The sequence below is a fragment of the Erpetoichthys calabaricus genome, chromosome 14 (assembly GCF_900747795.2).
Source record: "Erpetoichthys calabaricus chromosome 14, fErpCal1.3, whole genome shotgun sequence".
Lineage (NCBI taxonomy): Eukaryota > Metazoa > Chordata > Cladistia > Polypteriformes > Polypteridae > Erpetoichthys > Erpetoichthys calabaricus.
In genome coordinates, this window is record NC_041407.2 from 47,488,498 (window position 1) to 47,513,776 (window position 25,279).

A 25,279-nucleotide genomic window follows, 5' to 3' on the forward strand; every position below is an offset into this window, starting at 1 on the left:
GTTCGAAACCACCAGGACTCTTCCTAGAGCTGGCTGGCCATCTAAACTTAGCGATCGGTGGAGAAGGGCCTTAGTCAGGGAGGTGACCAAGAACCCGATGGTCACTCTGTCAGAGCTCCAAAGGTCCTCTGTGGAGAGAGGAGAACCTTCCAGAAGGACAACCATCTCTGCAGCAATCCACCAATCAGGCCTTTACGGTAGAGTGGCCAGACGGAAGACACTCCTTAGTAAAAGGCACATGGCAGCCTGCCTGGAGTTTTCCAAAAGGCACCTGAAGGACTCTCAGACCATGAGAAAGAAAATCCTCTGGTCTGATGAGACAAAGATTGAACTCCTTGGTGTGAATGTCAGGCGTGACGTTTGGAGGAAACCAGGCACCGCTCATCACCAGGCCAATACCATCCCTACAGTGAAGCATGGTGGTGGCAGCATCATGCTGTGGCGATGTTTTTCAGCGGCAGGGACTGGGAGACTAGTCAGGATAAAGGGAAAGATGACTGCAGCAATGTGCAGAGACATCCTGGATGAAAACCTGCTCCAGAGCTCTCTTGACCTCAGACTGGGGCGACGGTTCGTCTTTCAGCAGGACAACGACCCTAAGCACACAGCCAAGATATCAAAGGAGTGGCTTCAGGACAACTCTGTGAATGTCCTTGAGTGGCCCAGCCAGAGCCCAGCATTGAATCCGATTGAACATCTCTGGAGAGATCTTAAAATGGCTGTGCACTGACGCTTCCCATCCAACCTGATGGAGCTTGAGAGGTGCTGCAAAGAGGAATGGGCGAAACTGGCCAAGGATAGGTGTGCCAAGCTTGTGGCATCATATTCAAAAAGACTTGAGGCTGTAATTGCTGCCAAAGGTGCATCGACAAAGTATTGAGCAAAGGCTGTGAATACTTATGTACATGGGATTTCTCAGTGTTTTTATTTTTAATAAATTTGCAAAAACCTCAAGTAAACTTTTTTCACGTTGTCATTATGGGGTGTTGTGTGTAGAATTCTGAGGAAAAAAATGAATTTAATCCATTTTGGAATAAGGCTGTAAAATAACAAAATGTGGAAAAAGTGATGCGCTGTGAATACTTTCTGGATGCACTGTAAGTAACATAGTTCAGAAATCTCAAGTGGATAATGGGATGTAGGGGTGCTACAGTGCGCCAGAGACATGCAAAACACAAGTTTGAATGCTGCTTCCAATAAATACTGTCATACAGTAAACTATTAGTAAGTAGGGAAGTTCACAATAAAATAATGATAGAAGATACAGCACAATACTGGGAGAGCAATTATTTTGTATAGAAGAGGCATGAGATACACACGGTGGATGAGGGAATCTGTTGTGTTTTCTGTATCTGGTTATGTCCCCTACATCCCGTTCTCCACTTGAGATTTCTGAACTCTGTTATAACCTTATGGGAGCACAGATTTATTTGCAGTCGGATGTTGTTTGAGTAGACATTTTCTATCTTGCACAGGTCCCTATTGTTGGACCTGTGCAGGCTGGAAGCTTGCATCTTGATTTTTGGTAAAGCTGATTTTGGATACTAAGTCTCCGTAGAGCAGCTGAGGCCTACTCCTCAAGGCAAAGCCTAAACAGTTTAAATTTTTATAAGATGGACAGATCACAAAAGACCAACACTGTATTAAGTTTCAAATATTTTCTGTACCCAGTTACTCTAGTTCAGGGTCACAGAGAACCAGCACTTATTCTAGACAAATAGGCAGAAAGCAGCTCTACATGGACAATGGTCTGTTATATGGCACTGGTGCCACAAATAAGGAAGTGAGAAAAACTTACCTGCCAGTCTATAATATGAAATAATTAGTTGTATTTCTTTAACTTTCATCAGTACTAAGTTAAACACATGCAAACATTTTCAGGACAGTGTATGTGTATATGCACATACGTATATATATATATATATATATATATATATATATATATATATATATATATATATATATATATATATATATATATATATATATATATATATATATATATATATATATATATATATATATATATGAATATTCTAAAATGTAATGTTATTCAGAGTGTGCTTATTATAAAAGAAAAAATGTTAAAGACTTACTTTACGTGTTTTGTTTTTTGGAATAGTTCTAGTCATTTCATGCCCCGTCATTTTGACCTTCTAGCTTTTACCTTTTGCTTTGTTTGAAACTGTAACATGCCTGCAACTTGCATATGGTTGCCAGAATTGTTGAGAACTTTCCATAAAGGCTTCAAAGACTATTACTTAGCAAAACAGCAAAGACTTTATTTTCTTGTAGAAGCATATCAGGAGAAACATCAGGCGTACAGCAGTACAAATCAGTATACAACAATCAAAACTGCCAACTAACATTCACTGGCCAACGCCAAATTGTTTTGCTTACATTCCAAGTCTCTCACATAGTCTTCCCTTTATTTACAAAGATTGAATGCACATGAAACCACGAGGCTATCTTATATAACGTAGCTGCCATAAGAATGAGTAGTGACGCATATGTACCATCCCCAGATGCCAGCGCCTATAAAAAAAAAAAAAAAAAAAGGCACCCATTTATGACGCCACAAGCCATTAGTTGCACAGGAGGGTTTCACAGCCAGACCAACCCATTCAGCTGATGTCCAGCATCCATGGTGTGATTCTACACTAAAAAATGCATGCACTAATAAAATCTCACAAAAGAATCAAACTCAGGCCCACCTTCTAAAACACGGCATTAAAATGAATATGAACTTTTAAATAGACATGATAAAACAATAAATATATAGTCCATTAAAGGTTCATAAAAATCCTTCCAGCTTGGTCATGTGGGTTCCATCTTAAAGTGGGCACTGAATCTTCTTCATGCTCTCTTCCTTGTCTTTCTTCCTCACTGCCTCTAGTACATACCACTGCTACCACCATTTTTAATGCCCAGGTTGCCCGCAGCTAGCATTACATCCTTGCACCCTACACATTGATAGTCATAGACTGAGGTGGACTTGGGCAAATGAGGACACACAACAACAATTGTAGTTCCAAGAGAGCGCAATACTTTTTATTCCAAACAATAAAAGCAGTGTCCAAATACTTAAAGTGCAATGCAAGCTCTCTTCGCAATAAATAAACAAGTAATCCATGATAAAAACAAGTGCTCTAATGTGGGAGTAAAAAGAATGTTAAAATCAAGAATAAAACCATGCACTCATCTCATTTCCTTTTCTTTCCTTTCCTGCTAGCCCAGAACGTCTTTCTCTCTCCACCTTTTCAGCTCACCCATAGGTACTTCGCTGATGGCTGTGGTCGTTCTCCCAGCTCTTGTCCTGAGCACCATCCTTTGATGCCTAGATGTTTGGAGCTAGACTTCTGTCTTAACTACATTATCCTGGGTGTTCTGGGATTCCTTGCTATTGACATTGGTCCTCTCAGCTGTTTAGCTGGGTTGGCGATCCACCCAGTGAAGCACCGTTCTTCTCACTTCCACTTGGCTGCCTTCCTCCTTCAGATAGATAGATAGATAGATAGATACTTTATTAATCCCAATTTGGAAATTCACATTATCCAGCATCAGCATACTGATACAATAAATAATATTAAATTAAAGATTGATAATAATGCAGGTGAAATACAGACAATAACTTTGTATAATGTTAAATGTTAACGTTTACCAAACCCAAACCCCCCCCGGGTGGAATTGAAGAGTCGCATAGTTTGGGGGAGGAACGATCTCCTCAATCTGTCAGTGGAGCAGGACAGTGACAGCAGTCTGTCGCTGAAGCTGCTCCTCTGTCTGGAGAAGATACTATTTAGTGGATGCAGTGGATTCTCCATAATTGATAGGAGCCTGCTGAGCGCCCTTCGCTCTGCCACAGATGTTAAACTGTCCAGCTCCGTGCCAACAATAGAGCCTGCCTTCCTCACCAGTTTGTCCAGGCATGAGGCGTCTTTCTTCTTAATGCTGCCTCCCCAGCACACCACTGCGTAGAAGAGGGCGCTCACCACAACTGTCTGATAGAACATCTGCAGCATCTTATTGCAGATGTTGAAGGACGCCAGCCTTCTAAGGAAGTATAGTCGGCTCTGTCCTTTCTTGCACAGAGCATCAGTATTGGCAGTCCAGTCTAATTTATCATCCAGCTGCACTCCCAGATATTTATAGGTCTGCACCATCTGCACACAGTCACCTCTGATGATCACAGGGTCCATGAGGGGTCTGGGCCTCCTAAAATCCACCACCAGCTCCTTGGTTTTGCTGGTGTTCAGTTGTAGGTGGTTTGAGTCGCACCATTTAACAAAGTCCTTGATTAGGTCCCTATACTCCTCCTCCAGCCCATTCCTGATGCAGCCCACGATAGCAGTGTCATCAGTGAACTTTTGCACGTGGCAGGACTCCAAGTTGTATTGGAAGTCCAATGTATATAGGCTGAACAGGACCGGAGAAAGTACAGTCCCTTGTGGCGCTCCTGTGTTGCTCACCACAATGTCAGACGTGCAGTTCCCAAGACGCACATACTGAGGTCTGTCTTTAAGATAGTCCACGATCCATTCCACTAGGTATGAATCTACTCCCATCTCTGTCAGCTTGTCCCTAAGGAGCAGAGGTTGGATTGTGTTGAAGGCGCTAGAGAAGTCTAGAAACATAATTCTTACAGCACCACTGCCTCTGTCCAAGTGGGAGAGGGATCGGTGTAGCATATAGATGATGGCATCCTCCGCTCCCACCTTCTCCTGATATGCAAACTGCAGAGGGTCAAGGGCGTGTTGAACCTGTGGCCTAAGGTGGTGAAGCAGCATCCTCTCCATGGTCTTCATCACATGTGATGTCAGAGCAACAGGCCGAAAGTCATTCAGCTCACTAGTACGTGATACCTTTGGGACTGGGGTGATGCAAGATGTTTTCCAAAGCCTCGGGACTCTCCCCTGTTCCAGGCTCAGGTTGAAGATGCGCTGTAGAGGACTCCCCAGCTCCGATGCACAGACCTTCAGCAGTCGTGGCGATACTCCATCTGGACCCGCTGCTTTGCTGGCACGAAGTCTCCTCAGCTCTCTGCTCACCTGCGCTGTTGTAATTATGGGTGGGGATGTCTCTCCTATGCCTGCACACACTCCCAATTTTGGCCACCTAAACTCTAGGTTTATTTCTCATTCTTGCCTCTGACCTATTTGTATAATTTAATGGGAGCTGGAGCCTTAAACTCCAGAGTGCGAATAAGGAAATCGGCACAACTATGTGTCTCCACATGTGAATGAGAGCTCCTCATGATTACCTCAGGAACATCCTAGGGCTGCTCGTGCACCTACACCTGCGCATAACCTGAGCCGCACTGTTTTTATTCAGCAAACTCCAGGGCTATGGACCTCTTAAAGTATATGCTATACCACACTGGTGCACTGAGTAAAGTACACACTGTAAATAGATATTAGTGTTGAATTCCCACTCCATAGCTAACAAAGTTTACATAAGTTAATTTCTTTCTCATTCCTCTCTTAATCTCTTAATGATTATATTTGGAATCCAATGGTAGAATTGGAAGCTATAGTAGGTAGTGCTGTGCCTCCCTCATTTTCTTTATATATTAAATTAATTAAATTACCATTATGTCCAATTACAAAAATAAAAAGGATTTGTTAATTTATGTTGTAATGCCTTGTTCAGCACATCCCATCAGGTTGCTGAGCAATTCATTAAACTGATGTGTAACTATGATTTTGATGTATTTAAACTGCTATAACACAGTTAAAGAAAACTGATCAATTTAAAGCTGATGTGTCAGGCTTATCCTAGGCATTAATAGTTTTATTAAAATTTAGACTTGAACACTAATATGTAGGACTCCTTGAATAGTATATATAAAAATGAGGGGCAGGGATCAGTGATATGTAGCAGCCTGTTACCTCCATGAAGAGATACTTTTTGCTCAACTCCTTCTCTTACAATATCCCCAGTAGCTAATGCAAGTAGATGAGGAGGGCTTTTAATGCCATGGCAAAAAAAAAAAAATCCTGTCCAGTTCTAAAAAGAAATATAGGATGGTTACACTTATTTGTGCTGGAATATAAAAGTTTAGTCCATGCGCATCTGTTGAGCTAAGAATTTAAAAATGTGTAACGCAGCGAATGACTCAATTCAACTCAAAACTATTTTCTATAGCCAAAAATAGCAAGACCTCATGAAGCCCCATTTCTGTAGAGATGTGCATGGTGATCGTTACACAACACCATCCATCAAGGGTTCAAGCTCCTGGACAATGCATTCTTTAAGGATCATTAACTCTCTTACCAGATGCTCAAGGTCAATATATTAATACAAAGAAATAAGGTGTGCATAGATTGACTGTTTGTAGTGTTGGGCTCACAATCCCAAATACAAATAACTTGAAAAGGCCCATGGCAAAACAAAATATCTCAATAAGCTCCCCAGTGGTCATCAATGTCTATTTCAGGGAAAGGGAGGACACACAAGACTGTTCAACGCATTCATATATGAGCTTCAGGCTTTATGTGTTATGAAAGATAGGGGTCACCACCAAGACCCAAACACTGAACACAACCAACACAAATACAGTTACAGGTTAAAAATAGAGTTTTTCATTATAAAAATACCTCATACGGTTTCTCCACAGGTCTCACAGGCACATTTATAATCAAATTCTTCCTTCCTTCCTTTTCTTTCCCCATCCACCCATCTTCCTCCAGTGAGTGTTGCCTTCCTTCCTCCCAACTCTGACTCTGCTGGAGGAGGTTGGATGGCTTCCTTTTATATCACACCTGGGAGTATGTCCAGTGCCAGGGCATAGCCCAATGGAAGCACTTCCGGGTCAAGTTGAAGACCCCCAAAAAACAGGGATAACAAATCCAAGTGGCACCCATGGGACCAAGGTTATTATAGTTTTGCCTTTTTATATTAGTTTTTATTTCTATATTATTACTGATCTGACTTGGAAATTCAGTTTAGTTTTAGTTTTCCTTCATTGAGTATTTTTAGTATTAATTTAGCTTTTTTCACAAAGACATTTCTATTTTATTTTTATATAAATTTCAGTTTTAGTAATTATGGTATGGTTAAAAAGCTACTATGGAGTTTATTTTTGTGTCACAATCAGACAAAACTGTACACTTAACGGGTTTGGATATGAGTTTAATGTTAGTGGAAGCTTACTGCAGTACATGGTTTACTATCTGTTTTTGTTTTTGTCTGATAAAAACAAGCATAGTCAAGACCAGATACTGAATATGAACAATCTTATATAATTTTATAATTTTTAAAATATTAATATGTCATTTGTGCTGAACAAATGTGGACTAACTGTTGGCATGTTTCGTCTTTCCTTTTCTTGCCCAGAATGGGCCAATTTGTGATGAAATTTAGGTGAATTTTAAGGTTTGAGGTTATTTTACTCTAAAGTCTGCAGCACACAACATATCCTGCTCCAAGACTATATATTACAATTAATGACTTCAATATTGTATTCAAAAATCTCCCATACTGGACTTTATTTTCAGTCATATTGATCTCTGAGTTCATCTCAGACACACAATTTATAGACAGAGTTTTGCCATCTGCAGGGCTGAAAAGATATCAAAAATCAGAAAATAGAATTTACTGTGTTCTGATAGGTGTGATCATGAAAATCTTGGGGGCTTAGGAGAAGCAGGGCTCTTAGGCTTGAATCAGTGTGCAGACCCCACCAGCTGTATTGAAGGAAACAAAGAAAAACAAGCATGTAGTGTCAAGGTTAGGGGCAGTGAGACTTGAATAGCCCATCATAAGAACAGTAAACCCTTGATGAGCAGAGTAAGAGCAGGTAATAGGAGTATGGACAGCCTCAAAACGACAGAAACAGAATCTGAGATTAAGAGCAATATACAGTATATATATGTTCTCTAAACTTGCTTATCCAGAGCAGGATCACAGGAAACCTGAAGCCTATCCTAGCAGCTTTGGATGCAAGGCAGGAAAAAATCCCGCTATGCAATATGTATGACATGGGATGTTAAGAACAAAAATATGATATTTCAACTATCTATTTTGAGAGAGAGAGAGAGATTGAAAAGAGGGGGACCAATATTTTAAAACATAATTCTGCCACTAGATTGTTTTCACAATATCGGGTATTTTGAGCTGTGAATGTAAAACTAAAAAAAGATAAATTAATAAATACATAATAAATACAAAAACAAATTAGTATGTTTAGTTTTCCAACAGTTGGCAGACTCTCTTCACTTCTCTACCTATGTATATGTTCTGTAGACATATTGCCAACTCAGGTATTTTACAAGGTTTGTATCACTTCATTGTTAAGTGACCTTTTTAAAGCAAAAGTAATTGGTCAGCAATAATATGCTGATCTTGTATGTTGACCGTCAGTCCTTTGATCAGCGCGGTTTTATTTTCAAAAAGGATTTTTCCTTTGCAAACTGGCAGGTGAGTTACTGTCAAGAAAACATAGACACATGAGAAATAAACTGAAATGTTACTCACTCATGATTTTTCTGTCCGTACTGTAAAGGTTTTCTTGACCAGCATATTCCAACTTGAGGCATTTTGAATCACATCTTGATATACAACAAGATATACATATACATAACAGACGTCAGATTCATTCAGCCTGGAATTTGGCTTAGTGTGTACTGCTATATTAATTGTTGTGTACATACTTATCTTGGACTCAGTCAGAATTACAGCTAACATGCCATCATTCATGAACAGACTGCAATTCTGTAAGGGATTATCTGTATCTAGCACTTCTGTACTGAGGACCAGAGATCCAGTGAGTGGTGGGTTTACATTCCAAGCAAAATCGTCACCTTGGTATGCTTCACTACCACTTGGACCAGAATTTATCATACTGTCACTATGAGCTCCTGAAGAACTGTCACTATTATCACACAGTAAATCTCTTTCTTAGTCACACACTTTACGTATCTGTATTCAGCTTGCTCTGTCATGGCAAATGCTGTGTTGACATCCGCCCTCCGTCCCCAGCCGCTGTTCACTGGATAAGTAGATGAGGATGGCTGGTGGTGGATGACTTTCTGCTTTAGCGTTAAAAGTTACAAGAGTTAAAGACTAAGGGAGGAATATTTATTCAAAAAACAAATCTGAAATTCTTATTGATATATTTTGATTAATTTCTGGACCCCCTGCAGCCAAGGTTAGCCCTTGTGTAAGTCCAGTTGTTACAAAAACTAAAAAAATATTTTTAGTAAATAATTTTTTATTTCAGTTAATCTTTTCAGCTACTTTAATAGTTTTGTTTAGTTTTAATATTTTTCGTTTTGGTTTTGTTAATTATTTTATTTCAGTTTACAAAAAGTTTGTTTTATTGATCGTTTCGGTTTTGATTTAGTAGCTTGGGACCCAGCAGGGCTGTCTTATGGCACTACTACTCCCATCATGCCCTGCAAGTTTCAGATTGTTACCAAGGTCTGGGATGCTGCCATCTATCAGATTGAGAATAAACATTTTCTGAAATAGGAGCCTTCCCACATTGCTCCTATGTTTCTTCCTCCCATTCGGGGTAAGGGTCCCATACCCATTCTGGATGGAATGCTAGTCTGTCACTGTCCTTCCTTTCTGGCTTTCCTCCCAGCAAGGGTCCCCATTTGCTCCTGGTGGGATGCTGGATAATCCTGCCCCGGCAATTACAACAATTTCTCAACTAACTATGATATTGCCTTAGTGTAGTGTTCAGTTTACACAGTGCACCAGTCAAGAATGAAAACACTTTGGAAAAACTACATTGTATAGTACTTGTTTACTATTTCACTAATGGGTGTGAGCAGTATAAGTATTACTGGGTAGATATTACAGACTTCTGTTTTTAGATTGAAAGTTCAAACCTCCTTTAACTTCATGTATTGTTTGGCTTCAGGTAAACCCTAAGCTGCTAAATGCATTTCTTATGCTGCTATTCCAATTGTAAGATATATATGTATACAGTACTATACATAATCTTAGGCATATAAAAAAGATTCTATAAATCAAAAACAGTTTTCAAAAACAATGAAATGAAAACTTTCTCAGTATTTACTATAACAAGTACTACTGTAAACAATATACAAACTAAATCAAATCAATTTTTGGTGTGACCTCTCTGACTTTAAATCTGCATCAACTCTCTTAGGTACCCTGGTAGGTCATTCCAAGAATCTTGGAGATGTTGCACCAGTTTTTCTAGAGACTTTTTCCTGTCTCATTTGCTTTTATCTCTCTGGATTATTTCCAGATAATCTCAAATATGTAGAGATCAAAGCTCTAGGGAGGCCATACCAGCTTTTGCAGAATTTCTAGTTCTTTTTGCTTAGATAGTACTTTAAGACTGGCGATATGTGTTTATGGGTCATTATCCACATATGCAGAATGTAGTTGTTAATAATCACTTTGTGTGATGGCCAACTTAACAAGCTTCATTTGGAGAAATGCAGCTGCAAACATTCAATATCCTCCACCATGCTTTACTGTTAGCTGTGGACACCCATCATGTAGGGCTATCCAGCTATTCTATGAGGAAACTGCATCCATTTTGCACCAAGAGTTTCAAATTATGACTTGTTCATCCAGAGCCCATGCTGCCTTTTGTCAGCACCCCCCAATCCCAGAGATTGTATGCATAGGGTGAGTCTTAGCTTTGCTTCCATTTTGGAGGAATGGCTGTTGGGTAGCAACTCCTTTATTCTTCTAACAAGATTTCTCTGAACTGCAGAGGAGCACACATGATATCTAGTGGTGTCTGTGAGTTCAGAGCTGTTAGCAGTGCTGGAGTTCTTCTGATTCTGAAGGGGTGGTATGATGTACCTCATTTCTGCTGTGCTCATTTTCCATGGCCAACCACATATTTCTGATCCTCTGCCTTAACCATTTCATTGTGTTCATCTTGAAATTCCTTGTTATTGGGAGAGACTTTACTGATACAGGATGACCAACTAATATTTTGTTGCTCTGTTCACTCTTGTCTTGATATAAGAATTGATGATTTGAAGGTTAAACTGTCACATCTGCCACACCCTCACCTTTAAGTCTTCTTATCCTTCACTCAGTTTGAATCAAACTGATTAACTGGAACAGAAATGAGGATAGAAGCGTCCAATCAACTCATTGTGCCATGGATCACTACCATCTCTTCGTTATCTTTATTTAATCATGCACCAGCACCACCTACAAAGTCAACATTTTACCTAAATACAAACTTTTCTCTGTAACATTTAATGTCTTGGAAAATTATGTTTGGAAATTTGAAATCTGTTATTTTTGTACTGACATTCTAATGCAGAAGACAAAAAGTAAAAAGCTAAGACAAACTTTATATTAAAAAATTCCAGGTTGCCCAAGGCTTTTGCTCAGTATTTTGCATATGTAAAGATGGCATCATATTTGTATGCAGCATTTAAGGTCACTGACCACTGCTGCAGTGTATTGTTTATTGATTACAGCTTATTCGCTTGTGCCTACAAAATGCTGTGTGCTGATTGACCCAGAATTAGCTTTTGTAATGTTTTCAACAAACTAGTTAATGCATTTCCTGGGTTGCAGCCTTCATTAACTTTGCTTTAGAGGTTACTCTGACTGGTAAAACAGAAAAATAAAAACACTGATGCATAGTTCAATGATAAAAAGTCATCAGAATCTGAAAAGCAGAAGCTGCTTATCTTGTTATATTTAAAAAGCAACATGAGTATAGAGCAGCAGTACATAGCTGTGCTATGTTGTCTTTATAGGGCAGGTATTACAATGCATACTTTATTAAATATTACAGGAAATACTCTTAATTTTCTCCTGTGTTATTTTTTTTCCCTTCAGGGTGAAAAAGGCCCACCAGGACCACCTGGCCCAGCTGTACGTATTGGTATAATTTACTATTTATTTAGAAATTGGAATTTTTCTATGAATTAAATAACAAATTCATGTTTATATCAAAATTTCAGGGTGCAAAAGGCGAGCCAGGCCAACCTGGTCCAGATGGCCCTCCTGGAGAACCAGGGATAGATGTAAGTCTGTTACAATTCATTGGTAATTATAACTTTACACTGTGGTGTAATTTTTGTGTGCCTATAGTACATCTTTTTAAAATACATATCTTTTGTTTTGATAGTGTCAGGATAGGCTCTAGTCCATATGGCCCTACACTACTCCAAGTATGTTTAGAAAATAGATGATGGATTATAAATTTTGGAACTGATATAAACTTAATAAATAATGTTGCTTTCTAACACCAAACTGTGTATCTTCATCAATACATACAGAATGAATAGTATATATAAAAAGTGAAAATTTCACATTTTATTGTTGCACAACATTGAATCAAAGTGGGTTTATTTGGCTTAACTTTGACATTGATCAACAGAAACATCCTCCTTAATCTCAAAATAACAACAGATCTCTACCAAGTAATCTAAATTAATTAATCAAACACAAAATAATTTATTTCATATGCATTCATCCCCTTTAGTATGGCAGACCTCAATCAACACTGACATAGCCGATTGATTTTAGAGATCACCTGTCTGTAGTCAGGGGGTTTCAGTTGATTGTAATATAAATGCACCTTATCTGGAAGATCCAACATGTTTTGAGTCAGCATCATGGCTTAATCTACACAAAGAAGTCAAAATGACACTCCAAGCAACTCCATGAAAAGGTGAATGAAAAGCACAAGTCGGGAGATGGAGACAAGAAAATGTCCAAGTCAGTCCAGTTAAATCAACCATTAAGAGAAATGATCATGCAAGAAGAAGACTAGTGAGGGAATCCATCAAGAGTGAAGAGTTTCAAGTTGTCTGAGACCCCCAGACACAACTGTATCAACAACAATCCCAAGTTTGTTTTTTTTTTTTTATTTAAGCAAAATACCTTTGAAACAATCTAGCACAAACAATTCTCTCTCACTTCTTTTTCCTCCAGTCCTCCCAGACAAGGTGTGTCCTCTTCCTCTCTTGATTCTGACTCGCCTGAGGAAGGCAGGGTGACAGTTTTATGCCAGAGCACTGCAACTTACGGTTCAGATTCAGAGTCCTTTCCTGTCAGAGCCCTCTGGAGGCACTCATAGAACCTAACATAACTATAATTTCCATATAGTCCTACGGGTTCAAATGCCATCTTGCATACTGTGGGAACAGCTGTTCTTTGTAAGCAGTTTCCCTCTGTCCATTTCTAATTCCCCCATTCCAACTGAAGGAGGGAATAGCTCCCATCTTGCTCAGGAGGCTTATCTTTCCATTCCTTATTATGGCCTCCCAACTGATTATGGGGGCATCATGCAACCCCTCCACGACAGACTCCTGGCTTGGAGGGGGCTCCAAGCTACTCTATTGGGATGCTCCTCCATCCTTTTAGCTGTTTCATTATACTGGCCACCCAGCTGGTAAAGGAGATATAGTGCATCACAGCCAGGACACCAAATCATGCTTGACAAATGGCTGAGATTGGAGAAGTGTGCATGTAACTGTTGCCAGCGTGCTTCACCAGTCACATCTTTATGAAAGAGTGGCAACAAGAAGGCCTCTTGTTAAAAAATAGATATGACACCTCAGAAAATACATGAGAGACTCTGAAGTCAGCTAGAAGAAGTTTCTGTGATCAGACCAAAACTGGGCCTTTTGACCATTAGATTAAACATCATGTTTTCCAAACACTCTTCATTAACAAAAACACACCATCTCCACCATGGTACATGGTTCTGGCAGAGATGCTTCTCTGCAGCCATCCATGGAAGGCTTGCGAAGGAGGAGGGGAAAATAAATACAACAAAATATAGGGAAATCCTGGACACAGGAATGGTTTGAAAACAACAATTTTAATGTCCTGGAGAGGCTGAGTCCGAGACCATATCTCAGTCTAGTATGGAATAATCACCATGCAATCTGACAGAGCTTGAGCAATTCTCCAAAGAAGAAAGGGAAAAATGACAGTGTCCAGAGGGGTAAAGCTGTCAGAGAGACCTGTGCACATGGACTCAAGGCTGAAATGGCTGCCTTTGGTGCATCTACTAAATAGTGATCTGAAGGGTTGAAATGTTATGGGATTGATTGTTTTGTGTTTTATATTTCAAATTAATTTACATCACTTTACAGGGATCTGTTTCTACTTTGTCATTTGAGTCATTTCTGTTGTCATAAACAACCAAATGAAATCCACTGAGACTCAATGTTATATAGCAAACTATGAAAACTTCCAGGGAGGTGTTCACTATTTATTGGCACTGTAAGTACTGGACACAGTTAATTACCATTTTAACATTTAGAAAATTGCCTGTTTATGACAAAATAACAACTACACAAAAAGGAAAGTCGGCACGTGTTGTTCTGCACACCTTTTGGCAAGAAAGATTCCACTGCTATGGGGAGAATCAGTAAAGGACAGTTTGTTCTGAAGAAAAGCTTTTGAAAATAATAGACTTCATGATGCGAGTTAACTTTTCCTTTCCTTGACTCTTTCATGTATTCTTTAAAATGATGTCTTTCAACCAGTCTTAAATATGTGTAAAGCAACTTTGAAGCCAAATTTAAAAACCAACAAATCTGTCATCATTACTGTTGAGGAGCTTGTCTTTTTGTACAATAGATAATGGAAAGTAAACAAGTTGGCTCACAATCAACTCCAAAAATAAACCTTCAGACCTCCAAGAGTTGAGAAACTACTACCTGATCTGTCTATTTATTCATTTAGGTTTGCCTTTGAGGTAAAGTGACCGGAGTTTTTTATTCCTCTTTCAGGAGTATGATTCAAAGATTTAAATATCAAAAGGTCGCTTCCAGGCTACAGGGGGCAATCCAATCCAGATGTAGCATCTTGGAAGCTATGCAGCTAAAAGTTAAAAAAGAAAATAAATATAAACGATTAAACCACATAAACATTGCAGTTCAGACAAAGTGCCAACACCTGAGTAAATAAATCCTACTCATTCCAGTGTCTTAAACTAGTTTTAAATATACTTGTTACATTTATTCTCAGGTCTTTTTCTCCAAAACTCACAATGCAAAAAATGAAATCTAAGCCAAGTGAAAAGTATTTAAATCATGTCAATAAATCTAGTTTTCCTTATTGTAAGAATTATTGATTTATCCAAAAATCTGTATTTATGATTATTTAGCTTACTTTAAGAAATCTTGTCAAGTAAATTTTGTTACCCCTTTGACAGATTTTTTTTTTTGCTAAATGCAAGCAAAGCAACTCCCATCTAAAGTTTTTTTTGTCTAATTTTTGCATATACATTTTTATTGCAATGCAGTATGGGTATTTTAAAAGCAAGAGGTCGGAAGAGGACAATAACTGTACATTGACTCGATCAAACACAAGTGTCAGATATGTATTTATTTACCCACATAATGCATGTGGTGTATACTGTATTGCTTTTGCTGTTTTTGCTTTGTGTCCTCCACCACTATAACCTGTTGTCTATGGGGGAGGAGCAAAAGCTTTAGATTTGTCAAATTTTCAGTCTCCGGTTTTCAACAGAACTCAATGTTTTAGGGTCCCCTAATACTGAAAATATTAATATCTCCATGATGGGTGTGTGTGTTTGTCTGTGTGTCACAGTTTCTTGAGGACAGTCTAGAGCTAAAATGGGTGAATGGAAAAATACCAAACTTGAAACTTCAGCCTGTTATAAGACAACGATATGCTGATTAGTTTTTGAGCCAAATCGTGCAAGAGAAATCGGTACTCTAGAGGAACTCTCAAATCCCATAATTCTGTAATTAATTATGAATTCTTCTGGTCAATTGCTATCGTAATGACCTATTTCATGATCTGAAAGATCAGCATCAGAGCGGTAAATAATTATTGAAATGTTATAGAATAGTTTGGGCGACTTGCATCCTAGGGCACAAAACCTACTGACACATTAAAATTTTTTCTACTCTTGTTTTGTATAAAATACAAATTAATTCTATGCTTGTTTATGGAACACAATGTTTTCCTATTGCATCAAGCACTGTCAACATAGCACCCTGTGCTCCAGTACACCTGTCACTTCATTGTGCAAAAAAATGAAAGTTAAACAAAACAAATCAAATAACTAAAGCAAGTGTATCAAAATTACGCAGGGAATAAAGGTTCAAGTACAGACAGTTTGCCGGCATGACGACACCAGCTAAAACCAGCTAATGACTGTCACATCGCCAATGAATTAATGCCAGAACAGCATGGGTTCCACTTACAAAGCAGGAACTATTCATGCCAAGAAATTGCACAGCTTGCCTCCAGAAACCTTCAAAAAAGAACATCTTGAAAAAAGAAATGGCCTCTTAACCTTAAATACACTTCACTTCATTCAGTTTGGCAGATAGAGTGTGTGCTTTTTGGCCCTATTTATCCTCCTTGAACCCAGTGCTGCCAGGATAATCACTGGCACCCACCCCATACCCATGTGCAGGCTTACAGTAAGTGCATTTGAAAATGACACAACATGGCACATAATGCATGTTCTAACTTAAATACACCTCCGTCATTAAATTAAGTTTGAGAAATGTGTACAGTGTGAATACTTAGGTATAAACAGTACTTTCATAATATAAAAGATAAAAAAAAAAAATTATAAATAGAGCAACACGGTTATTTTTTATTTTTTTGTTAAAAAGCAAATGTTTGATGATAAGTCAAAGGAAAAAAAAATGTATCAGATAAACTATAGTACTACATATCTCAAAAGGTGAATAGCTACAAAGTGGGCAAGAGGAATGGAGAGTAGACAGATAGAACTTTATTTGTTCCCAGGGGTAAGTTTGGAGTACTGAGTGCATTTTACATTAGTTGAAATGACTATATATTTAAGGTTAAATGAAGCATCATAATGGAACATAAAGATAAATAATGACATTAAATATTTGGGAAGGATATTTTGCCCTGCTGTGTGTTTACTAAACATTGATTTTCAATCCTGAACCTGTGGGACTTCTAAGGCTTCAGGTTGTCATTCCAACCAGCTTCATAATAAGTCACTCATTTCTGATTCTAACAGAGCTATTTTGTCTGCTCTTAGTCTAGTCAGAAAGACTCCAGGGTATACTGTATATTTTTTTCTTTTTTAATAATAAAGTTGTAATGATATGTGTTGTAGATGATATCCTGTAAAATTTTGCTCTAATATTTTGTCATGTATTTTTTGTTTTTAATCTACAATATTCTCATCATTTATTTTTTTCTGATTCACATTCTGTTATGGAGTTTATTCCCTAAATAGTAAGATAAAAAGGAGAGAAAAGACTGCAACTACTTCAGTATCATCCACTGCTAGAATAAATAGACACAAAGCTTCAAAGTAACACAGCAAAAACCTTAAAAGCAAAATCAGTAAAGTGTACTGACATGTAATGAATCCTCACAGATAAACTGAAATAAAACCAAATACAACAAACTAAAGTTACATGACAACAAGTGATTTGCATTCTGCCTCTTAGCTGCAGAGGCTTACCGTATGTTTGTTTAGTCTTCCGACTGGTCAATACCAGATCAGTGTTTTCTCTGCATACTCCGGCTTTCCCCGGCCTATCTGACAGACACACGTGTTTAACTGTCACCTCTGAATTATCTGTGCCTGTGTGTTTGTATGTATTTGTGAGTCCTTTGGTCAGCAGGCGTTCCTTGTGCCAGATGTTGCTAGGATTTGCTAATTAGGAATTAGCAAATTTGGAAAAAGAATGAATGAATAACAAATAACACAATTCTTATCAAAACTGAAAAAATGACTTTCTAGACAATCAACTGGGAAGTAACAGCAGGTTTAACCAATGAAAAACTGGAATTAACTTGAATGAAAACCTAACGCCTTAGAGATTCCCTGCTGCTAAGTTTACTGAGCTCAAGTGTTCTTTATGTTATCAAAGGTTTATTTAAAGCAGCTTTCATCTTTGTTATTTGATATTCAATTTTAAAATGTTTTCTGATATGGAGAGTTCTCAGCTCTACCATGGTTTCTATTTTCAATTTAGTTTATTTTTGTGTATGTTATGCTTAGAAGATTTTGAGCTTATCCTTTTGTTTCTCATTTCTTCTACTACACTTTCCTCTCTTCTAACTCTTCTCTGATTCTTTTCCTAAGGGTGTGATCGGTGTCAAGGGAGACAGGGGCCGGCCCGGAAATCCAGGACCAAAGGTATCGTAATTGCACCCAGGATCAGTTTTAATCTGCAAGTGAGCTGTCAGATTGGGAGACAAGAAAAGAATATTTGACCGAGGAGTGAATGAGATTAAACACGTTTTATCAGTTGGCATGGCTTAATGACCTTGTGAATGGGAGCTTACACCTCATCCTAGGATGGCATATACATTTAAATTTATTTTGTGGAAATGTACTAGTAAAAGTATTATATATTAATCAATTTACAAGTGAAAGATTGTTGAATACCTATAAATTATGTGAAAAAAGAGGCAGACTCCTATCTGAATGACTTTTGGACTTTATTGAGAAAGAAAACAGTAACTTTGGAAGCATCAACTAAATGCGAAACTGCATTGACATACTGTATAAAAACTGTTTTGAAACACAGTAACACTGCTGAGGAGGGAGCATTGTATAACAGATTTTCTTTTGTTTTCAATTTTTTGGTTAGATTTTGGATTTACACATAAAATTAATCTTACAGCATTGCTCTGGCCCTAGCTGCTTTGCTGTATAGCTGTGCAGTATGATGTCTTTATTTTAATAATGCCCGGTTAACAATGATAATGTCTTGAAAATTTCCTTTTAAGCACAATCATAACATGCTGACGTCAAATTTTTGCTTAACTGTTTTTTTCAACTGAAACTTCTTTTGTCAAGATTTAAAACCTTTTTTTTACAATATTCTTGCTTTGATGGAAAAATTTGAAGGATGAAAAACAAAACTTACTCTTAGTAAATACTTCATTATTAATATATGCTTTTACATTCTTTTGGCTTTAACTATAAAGAATGTGATTTGCTTTAGGTGACACTGCAACTGTATGAAATGTTTCCTGAACAGTCCTTACTGTCTGAAATGTTCAATTGTCTTTCCATTTTCCCAGGGAACACGCTGGGTCTTGTTACTGGCTGTTAAATCTCATTTAGTTGAGATCCTAATTTATTCTGACAGTAAAAGAAAATACATTGTTTAGAAGATTGGAACCCTGTAGTGGACTTGTGCTCCATTTTTCCATTATGTCCTCCCTTTAACACTTTCTTGACAGCATTGGCTCCAGGCTCTTAACACTAAATGAGAGGAACTTTTAATATTGCTGGGTAATTTCGTTCATTATAAAGAAAGTCATAAGAACTATGACAACAGCTATGTTTTAGTTTAGCTTCCTTCTAGAATTATGTATGTTGGCTGAAACTCATTAAAATGATCACAGATTTCAACAAGCCTACCTCATTTTAAAAATATATAGTTTTTAGTACTTTATTACCTGTGCCAATGATACAGCTTCTAGTTTAAAGGCTTTTCCTATATAAGAAAATTACTGTATGTTACTGCATTGATCCTAAAAATAATTATCTATAATCTGAGTAAGATCAAGAATGATCTTGTAAGGCCCATTCCTATTCATCATTCAGGATTACATAATCTTCTAATGTTTCAGTAGAATGTAACATTTCTGTGTACAATCTGCACATTAATATTTCTACATGGTATTAATTTAATTTGTTATCCTGATTCAGTCTCATTTAATTTGTTATACTAATTCACTCACATACCTGTTTTATAAATATTATTTGACATCTCCAATAGCAATACAGTGTAGTAGCTAGTGATGCTGCTTCACAACAAACTGAGGACTCATTTAGAAAACTTTGCATTGATTCAAGTATGATAATATGCACACACCAAAAACAGAAAAATGCATATGGCAAAAACAAAATCAGATTTATAAAGCCTGCCGTACAAACATTTCTACATAATTTATCGTTTATAAATCACAGTCACTTTGTAAATGTACATATTTGAATGCACCTTGTAGGCCATCTTGAAACATCCACATATGAAGCATGCTAATCAGCCTCATACATAGGTTATCAGGATGCAACAGAACTTTATTGGCTGGCAGAGCAGCTCCCTTCTGACCCATCAAGACCCCGATGCCAGTATTCAAGAATATCTGGTTGTGCTTCATAAATGAGGTGCAAGGTCATACAATACATTATGGTGCCTCTACTGTGTTTGGGGGACCGGGAAAGGAATAAGGCACCAACACCTTAGCAAGTACCCACTATCACCTGGCACATGTAATGACATCATTGCTGTTACAGTGAATAGTACAGGCGAGGTGAGGGTTCAGCCAATTACCTTTCAATTCACCACATACAGTACCATGAAGTTTGCCAAAGCCATATACCTCAAAATAAATGAATCATGGGTTGACCCAGGAGACTGGGCCCAAAGTATTTGTCAGACACATCTTGGCATCACCGTTGACTTGTGCATTATTGGGAATGTCACTACTCATGGTGAACAAGAGCAGCTTCATTCTCGCTAGACTTTTGTTGCAATACCCGTAACGGCACACTGTGAGGTAACTTGCAGTGAATACACTTGACTTGAGCATTCATAGTTTTCATCCTCTTTCTCTATACGTTTAGCATTCGTTTGCTCAGAGGTTGATGCACTTGCTGCTTCCTGAGCAGCTCTTCTTTTCTCCACCTTAGCAGCCCACTTCTTCTCTTCTTTCGTCTGCATCTTTTCACATTAAAACTGATTAAGTCAGTGTTTGTGTTGCAATTACTTAGTACGTTTTCCTTAATTTTTCACTTAAGCTGGCACTTGAGGCAGATTGAAGACATAAGAATGATTTAAGATATGAAGAGGTAGGGAAAGTGATGGCAAAGGTGGTAGGGATGAGAAAGGAGCCCATATGCGCCACACAGCCGCCCTGCTATAATAAAATAAAATAAAAATAAAAAGAGGAATAACCTTGGTGGTCAATCGTCACCCTGAAAGTGGGTAGTAGATGTCACATGGTATATGTGTACCAAATTTCAGGTCAATCGTTGAAACGGTTTACGAGCTACAGGTGATTTAAAATCCTGGACAGACAAACAGACAGCCATGGTAGTCATATTATATAAGAAGATGAGTGCAGTAAATTACTCTGATTATGTTAGGAGAACCAGACACTACTGCATATTGCCTTTTTATTTTGGTAAAAACATGCTATGCATTAATTATTTTCCACCCACACCATACAAAAACTGGATGCAGCATTTTGCCAGTAGGTTAATGACTTTTGGCATTTTGAGTATGATGGAATGAAGCTTGGTAGAGATATTCCTGGAGAAGTGACAACAGGCAGGGTGATATAAACTGACAAAAAAACAAAATAAAAGTTCATTAGTGCAAATACGCAGCTTTGGCCCCCTTAAAAGGGAATTAAAATACAGTCTGTACATCATCTTAATCACTTTTTATGTGTAATTTGTTTATCACATCAATACATATTATAATAATGGTTCAGTAATATTAATTACATTATACATGTAAGTTGTCATAGAGCTGGTTTGGCTGCATTTCCCTACTTGATCAAGGGTCTCATCATTTTCCACGTTCTCTGAAATATTATGTATGCATGGGTCAGAGTTGCCAGAAATATACACATGTCCTATCATCAAGTTTTCTTTTATTCAACCTGACATTTGCAAGTTCAAGTTAGATACGCACATCTTGAACCTCTTTTTATTCGTACATACGTTTTATAAATGAGGCCCCTGGTCACTGTATGAGGTCTGCATGTTATCCTGTTGTCCTTTTGGAATATCTCTCAAGACACCTGACTCTAAACTGCCTGTTCTGAATGAGTATGAGTGTATGACTGTGCCAAGCGACAGACTGGTGTCCTGTCCGGGGCGGATTCTTGCCTTGCACTGAATCTGGCTCCCCTGAACTATTTAATGGAATTTAGGAGTTCAGAAAATTGATGGAAGGGTGGATGAATAGATATAAATTATTTTTTTGTATCCTAGGGACAACCTGGTCCTGTGGGGAAGACTGGTCTTGCTGTAAGTATTTCACTTTTCTGTATTAATATATTTTGAATATTAATTAAATTGCCACTCAGATATTTGCACTAGATTTCCATAAGTAAATTATGAGCACTAGCTTTTTATGCTAGTCAAGTAAGCTAAAAAAAATGGTAACAATTAAAAAAGTGGCATACTTGTATAGATTTAAAGTAATCAAATATAAAAGAGGATGTAAAAGAAAAAAAAAGTTAAATGCCCTTGTATGTATGTTTTCTTTTCCTAGGGACCCGGTTTACCAGGACTTCCAGTAAGTATTGCATTTCTGCATATCTCTTTTATCTTAATTTTATGGAACATGAATGTGAGCAAGATCTGTTCTTTCTAATATATAACGAGGAGGCTAAGTAACATACAGAGACTACTGAACTTTTTTAAGTAGTCAGTCAATCAATCAGTCTATCAATGCTTTATTAATTGTTATAGACAGATATAGATAGCACTTTATTTATCCCAGGGGGAAATATGCTTTTTTTATAAAAGCTCAGAAAATAAATAAAATATTATCATAACAAACAACAAAGGAAAACTTCTGACATGTTTAAGCATGAAATAGAGAAGTTACAGTCACAGTGAGGCAAGATGCAGGCATTAAGAGGAAAGACGCCTCACGCCTGGACAAACTGGTGAGGAAGGCAGGCTCTATTGTTGGCATGGAGCTGGACAGTTTAACATCTGTGGCAGAGCGAAGGGCGCTCAGCAGGCTCCTATCAATTATGGAGAATCCACTGCATCCACTAAATAATGTCATCTCCAGACAGAAGAGCAGCTTCAGCGACAGACTGCTGTCACTGTCCTGCTCCACAGACAGATTGAGGAGATCGTTCCTCCCCCAAACTATGCGACTCTTTAATTCCACCAGGGGGGGTAAACGTTAATATTTAACATTATACATAGTTATTGTCTGTTTTTTTCACCTGTATTATTATCATTCTTTAATTTAATATTATTTATTGTATCAGTATGCTGCTGCTGAAGAATGTGAATTTCCCATTGGGATTAATAAAGTATCTATCTATCTATCTATCTATCTATCTATCTATCTATCTATCTATCTATCTATCTATCTATCTATCTATCTATCTATCTATCTATCTATCTATCTATCTATTGCTGTTGCTATAAAGGAGCCCTAGTAGCGTTTCCTGACACGCTTTTGCTGAATAATTCATAGGCTGAAAGTACTCAGTGTGTCAGAGAGAGGATGTGCAGCATTGTTCATAATGACACTCAGTTTTGTTTTAATTCTGTTACTATCCTCCAGAGGGTCCAGAGTGTGTCCAATAACTGATACAGCCTTTTTGATTACCTTGTTGATTTGGTGGGCATCTCTTGAAGTGATGTTAGCAGCCCAGTACACCACAGAGTAGGAAATCGCACTGGCCATCACGGAGTTGTTATTACCCACATTAGATTTTGGCCTCCTATAGCACTATAACTAGAATATTGAGATTGCAAAGAGATGTAAGGAATTTATCATAATGCTTGTATTCTTTAAAAATTACTCGACAGGACTGGATGTAGTGAGAAGTCAAGCAAAATTACACCTTTTATTGGCTAACTAAAAAGATTACAATATGCAAGCTTTCAAGGCAACTCAGACCCCTTCTTCAGGCAAGATGTAATACAGAGAATGGATTTCCCTGTGTTTATGTAGACACAAGGACAAACAACAACATTGGAAAACCTTTAAGTGAAACATCTTAAATGTAAAAAACTAATAGACCTCTTCAGGCTAAGATTCATTAAGCAAGAGAGGAGAACATTGACAGGATTGATAAAAAAAAATAAATGAATATTGTACAGTGTATCAATGTAATAAGCTGAAAATAAAATTATTGTGACAAAAAAATAATTATCACCTTTAGAATCATAATACATCATGGTGCAGTTGTTGTGCTACTACCTCACAATAAGTAAACCAGAGTCTGTGTCCTGGGTGCTCCTTGTGTGGAGGTTACATTCACTCCCTGTCTGCACACTGGTTTCCTCCCATGGAAAAGGTTAAGTGGATTGTCAGTGTTACATTTGCAGTGTGCGTGTGTGTGCGTGCGTGTCCATTGTATGTGTGTGTGTTCAACCTGCAATGGGCTGGTGCTCTATCTGGGGGATCATTCCTGCTTTGCATCTGATGCTTGCTGTTATAAGCACCATCTTCACTGTGACCTTGCTTTGGACAGGCAGGTTTAGAAAATGGATATGTGCATGCTTAATTATAACTAAATTTTCATGGTCATTTCTGTTATTTAATTATTATACTTAAAAAAACATAAAATATCGTTACACTTTCAAAGTGAAAATCTCATAGTCTTTCTGGCTTAAATGCTGAAAAAAAACAAGCAACACTGAAAAACCAGTGATGTAGATTTGTTGAGAAATTTCCTTGGTAGCTGATTTCATTCAGCACATTTGCAGTATTTTTTAAACTAAATGTACTGTATCCATATATATTGTGGTGGACGCCCAGAGTATGGGAGGACCGGGGGAGAGTGTATTTTTAAGAATGTTTCTCCCTTGGCTTGCAGAGGAGCCACAGGTCATTAGCACAGAAGCTCAACCCTGTTGTGCCCGTGAACCCCGCCAGGGGGCGCATGGACATTTGCAGGGCCCTATTTGGCCGCACTTCTGCCACACCCTCATTGGGCACCTGGAGTCCTTCCAGGTGCTCTATAAAAAGGGGATGGTTACCAAAAGTCAACGGCCAGAGTCGGAAGGAAGAGGACAAAGTTTGAGGAGGAGTGGAGGCAGAACGACTGGCGGCAAAGAAGGGACTGTGCATTACTGTTTGTGCAGGATTTATGTAAATAAACCGAGTATTGTGTGCAACACTTGTCCCACTGCCTGTCTGTGTCAGGTTGAAGCAGCTGTACATGCCCTGGACTTCACTATATATATATACTGTATATATATATATATATATATATATATATATATATATATATATATTTGTAGATACAGTACATTTATTTTAGTGACCTAAATCTAATAGAACACTTCTGGGACATTATGTTTCAGTCCATCCAACGCCACCAGGTTGCACCCCAGACTGTCCAGGAGGTCAGTGATGCCCTGGTCCAGATCTGGGAGGAGATCCTCCAAGACACCATCCATTGTCTCATTAGGAGTGAGCCCCAATGTTGTCAGGCATGCATACAAGCATGTGGGGGCTATACAAACTACTGAGTACGATTTTGAGTTGCTGCAATGAAATTTTGGCAAAATGGACTAGCCTGCTGCATCATATTTCACTTTTGATTTCCGAGGTGTCTTTGAAGTTAGCACTCTGTAGGTTGATAATTTTCATTTCCATCAATG

General features: G+C 38.0%; 1 protein-coding gene across 1 annotated transcript in view; it reads left to right on the forward strand.

Annotated features, from left to right (window-relative positions):
- col9a2 (procollagen, type IX, alpha 2) overlaps positions 1–25,279 on the forward strand; it is a 110,752-nt gene that overhangs the window by 13,747 nt on the left and 71,726 nt on the right. The window contains exons 3-7 of the mRNA XM_028819358.2: positions 11,794–11,829; positions 11,919–11,981; positions 18,032–18,085; positions 21,908–21,943; positions 22,191–22,214. Coding sequence (XP_028675191.2) covers positions 11,794–11,829; positions 11,919–11,981; positions 18,032–18,085; positions 21,908–21,943; positions 22,191–22,214 — 213 coding nt within the window. The remainder of the gene's footprint in view (positions 1–11,793; positions 11,830–11,918; positions 11,982–18,031; positions 18,086–21,907; positions 21,944–22,190; positions 22,215–25,279) is intronic.